The 4342-nt window shown below is 38.1% G+C and overlaps 1 protein-coding gene across 1 annotated transcript in view; it reads right to left on the bottom strand.

Moving 5' to 3' along the window:
* Positions 1-728: 728 nt before the first annotated feature.
* The window catches only part of Phum_PHUM569090 (uncharacterized protein), a gene marked incomplete at both ends in the record, with an annotated part of 4373 nt that continues 759 nt past the window's right edge, over positions 729-4342 (bottom strand). Inside the window, one exon of the mRNA XM_002432030.1 lies at positions 729-4033. Coding sequence (XP_002432075.1) covers positions 729-4033 — 3305 coding nt within the window. The remainder of the gene's footprint in view (positions 4034-4342) is intronic.

Below are 4342 nucleotides of genomic sequence, written 5' to 3'. Positions count from 1 at the left end.
GCGCCTGAAAATAATAAACGGGTCAAAAAGATTAAAAATCTGTGAAATTAATTTTAAAAGGCGGTAAACGGCAGCAAACGGCAGCAAAAATAAAAAAGGGAAAGAAGAACAAAAAAAAAAATTTTTTTCTTTTTTAATTGTTCTTCTCTCTTTCTCTCTCTCCTCCCCTCTCCTCCGGTTAGGAAAAAAATCAATTAAATCGTTTTGGAAAAGCGACATAAACTCCAGATCAAACCATTGCTGCCAATAACAAAAATTTAATAATAATATTATAAATAGCGCCCCGATGATGATAATAATGATGATGATAATGATGATTATTTATTTCCTCGTATTTTACGTAAGAATTACAGGAAGTGAAAAAAAAAAAAAAAAAAATTAATCAATCAAACGATTCAATAAAGTTTTTCATGTATGAAAAAAAAAAAAAATTTTTTTCCATCTTTTGTTAATATTCGAATGAGAAAAACAATGAAAAATTGAAAAATGATGTGAGAGAAAGAGATAGAGAGAGTTTTCGTGGTGGTTTTACCCCCCCCCCGCTACCACCGTACGTGTTTTTTCCTTGGATGAAAATTAATTTTTTTTTTTAATTCGACTGTAAATAATTAATTAAATTTTTTTTTTTTTTTAATTATCGATTTTAGGAATCGATCGATACGAGAATCGATTATCGATTTAAAATTTTCGAGTTCGATTAGGTAATGTTATGAGAATAATATAGTTAATCAATCAATCACCTGTTGAGTTTCTTGCATGAGTTCTTCGTTTGACGGATGGTATTGAGGAGGATAAACGACCGTCGTTCCTATGATCGATTCTTCGGGTATCCTGGCTGATACGGGCACCATGCTGCTCATGCCACCGGATAACATTTTCCTACTCGTGCCCACGTTCGAGCATGGAGCAGCATTTCGAACGGTCGAAGCGTTACTTCCCATCGATTCGATGTTACTGCCACCGCCACCGACGCCGCCGCTACCGCTACACTCGCCGACGGTATTATCTGGTTCTTTTCTATTTAAACTACCGAAATACCTGATACCATATTCTTGTAGTATACGCGAACTGTTATTTACTTTGGACGATGCACTTTCTTGTTTTGGATTTGTGTAAAACACACCGGAATAAAGAGTGCTTAAATCCGTTTTGAAACCCGGTGCTAATTTGTAATTTTCTAAACTACGAGCGTTGAAATATTGAGGGGGATTCGTTTTAACCGTTGGTGATATTTTTTGGTGATTTACTATTCGAGCTTGAGGTGGTTGTTGTTGATTTTGAGCCGTCGATGATGATTCCGGTTCGATGATACCCTTTTTAGACGTTCTCGGAACACCGGAAACGGTTCTCTCTTTGCTACAAGCGGAAACTGCTACCGAATAGTTCGAATAAGGTCCGATCAATGAGGAGGGTCCGTCAATCGACCTGTTTTTGTTGATTTCGTAAGTGCAAGAAGCCGGCCTGATTTCCTTTTCCGAACTTTCGTTTTCGGATTCATTTATCTTATTGGGTGGTTCGTTGGATTTCGGTTTGTCCCAAACACAATCCAAACTACCGGAAACGCTTTGATTTTGTTGCGGTATTTTCCCATACACTCCCCTTCGGGACGAATATATTTTATCACCGCACAACCTTTCGAACGCAGAGGGTTTATCACTTTTCTGTGGCTGTTGCGGGAATATCAGAGTTTTGTCGAATCTACCCGAACCGGGTCTAACGTATTTATTAAATGCACTCCTATTGCTGCATCCTGGAAAACTGTTGGGTTGATATGGTAGCGTTTCTCTCACGTATTGAACAAAAGCGCTTCCCAAATACGGATCCGGATTGTTGAAACTCGTGGGCGGAACCGTTCGATAATTTTCGAAACCGTGATTTTGTCCAATTCCGCTTTTGAATATTTTCTCAAAGGTTTTTATGTGTCCCCGTACGGTGTCACCTTTGTTTTCTTCTCCCTTTTTATCGTTCGATATTTTCGATATATCCGATGTCGTGACGGAAGTCGCGAGTTTACCGAAATGTTCTAAAACTTCTCCCGGTGATTTTTTTTGACTTAAACTCTCTAGATATTTTTGTCGGTATTCTTCGGCCGCGCGGCTCGATCTCGGGGGTCTACGAAGTTCTCCGGCTGATTTTTGCCTTTCTAAAATCGGTATAGACCTTAATATATTATCACTTTGTTTTTGAGCATTTAGTATTTCCTGAGTCGTTTCCTCTTTTATTCGAGACGAGTCATCTTTATCCGTTTTGCTCTTGAATGAAAATTTCGACCATTCCGCAAAAGTTTCTAATTTATCGGGTAAGTCCGTGTGAAAGCTACCACCGGATATTTTCAAACTTTTATCGTGACTCTTACTTTTCGTGTATCTACCCAAGGTTCCTCCCAATCCGAAATTGATCGCCGGACCGCCGCTAATGAATTGAACCGTTCTTTTGGGTTCTTTGTCTATTCCATCGCTCGATATCGTGACAATCAATCCCAAACCGGGTCTGTCGAAATCCAATTTCGAACTCCCGCTTAAAAACGGAGTCTTTATACCGGAACCTGAATTTTTTTTCGCTCTCACCACACTTTTCGATCTGTTCGATTGTGTGCAGTAATCGCCGATGGAAGAATTGGGACGTGATAAGGGAATCCTATTATCTATAACTAAATTGTCTAAGGGACAGTTACACAACACTCTGCTGTACGTGATGCCACATTTTTTATCACCCAATTTCCTCGTCAAGCTCCTTGTTTTCTTCGACAGAGTTTTAGTACCTTCTTCGCAGCAAGACGTGTATCCTTCGATCGGATCGACAAATTTAGAAAAAGCCGTTTTGGGACTCGCACTCCTTCTCCTCGACAAACTCGATGTTTTTCGTACGTCACACGTTCTACAATTATCATCCGAACAGTAATCGCTTTCCGAATATTCTATCTGATGTATGATGTTTTTCAATTCTTTCGTTGCTCTTTTCGTTTTCGATATTTTCTCGTAAATTTTCGTTTCTGCTTCATCTTTTTTCACAAAAGACACTCTTATCGGAGATTTCGGTCTCAATTTAACGTTGCTGCTCACGTTCGAACGTTCTTTTCCACTACCACCATCTGAACTACTTTTTTGTTCGCTCGATGGCGCTCTCTTTATCGTATTAGTTTTTTCACTAGAATCATCTAAATATAGAGTTTCGGGCGGATCATTTTCAATTTCAATAATTTCATCTTGAAATTGTTTCGTTGATTTATTCTTTGATATTAATTGCAAATCATCTTTGGTTTTCGTATCTTCGTTTTTTATTTCGGATATTTGATCGAACGGTGGTGATTTTCTTATCGGTAAAGGAGATGATTTCAAAGAGGGCGGTGACGATTCCGGTGGTGTTTTTTTTACGGGTGGTAAATCCGGTAACGGAGGGGATTTAAGATTCGATTCTAATAGAGGAGGTGGCGATTGTGACGGAGAAAATTCTTCTAGCAAATTCGATTTGTTTGACGTGCTTTCCGTCCAACTCTTTATCGAATCGTCATCGTCTTTGTATATGTTTTTATCGAGAGAAGTCGATGCGGACAAAGATTGAGTTTTATTCGATGATGCTCCTGTTCCTCCTCCAGGTGCTGCTCCTGATTGACTACTCCCCGGTTCTTTTTCGATAAATTTTTTATTTGTGATTTGTTCGGGTTCACTCGTCGATTCGTAAACTTTTTTACATTCGAAATTTTGACTTCGGGAAAAATTAGAATTTTGTATCAGAGGACTACTTTTACAAAATTTCGGTGGTAAAGCCGGTAGAAACGTGGATAATATTCTTTGATTTTTTGATTTCGGAGTTGGTAAACCTTTCGGCGTGGTCGATAAAAGATTCGTAGTTACTGTCACGAGTTGCGATGTTTGTGGCGTCTGACATTTTTCATCCGTTAATTCTTTTGTAGGATTCAACGACAACGTTGGTGAGCTAACACTTTGACATTCTCCAACGGAAACGTATGATTTACCATAAGTTAATGTCGATCTTTTCGGCGGTACCGGAGGTTTTGCTTTACCTTCTCCGACTTTAACAAAAGACGATGACGACGTCGTAGAGGAGGAGGAGGAGGATTGAGTTGGCGTCGATGCAACTTCGGATTCGTTCTCAACTGTCCTTTTCAATTTTCCCTTACCGGATTCCAGATTACCCAATTTCAAATCCTTTTCCGATTTATTTAAAATCGTTTCGTTATTTTTTGAAGCCACTGTTATTATTATTATTTTATTATTTTTATAATATATATATAAATATCAAAATAAATATAATAAAAAGTTTTAATTTATTTAAATTCTACTACAATCGATAATAATAATACCTATATATGTATAACGTA

The sequence above is a fragment of the Pediculus humanus genome, genomic scaffold (assembly GCF_000006295.1).
Source record: "Pediculus humanus corporis 1103172108302 genomic scaffold, whole genome shotgun sequence".
Lineage (NCBI taxonomy): Eukaryota > Metazoa > Arthropoda > Insecta > Psocodea > Pediculidae > Pediculus > Pediculus humanus.
This window is presented reverse-complemented; position numbering and strand designations above follow the sequence as displayed.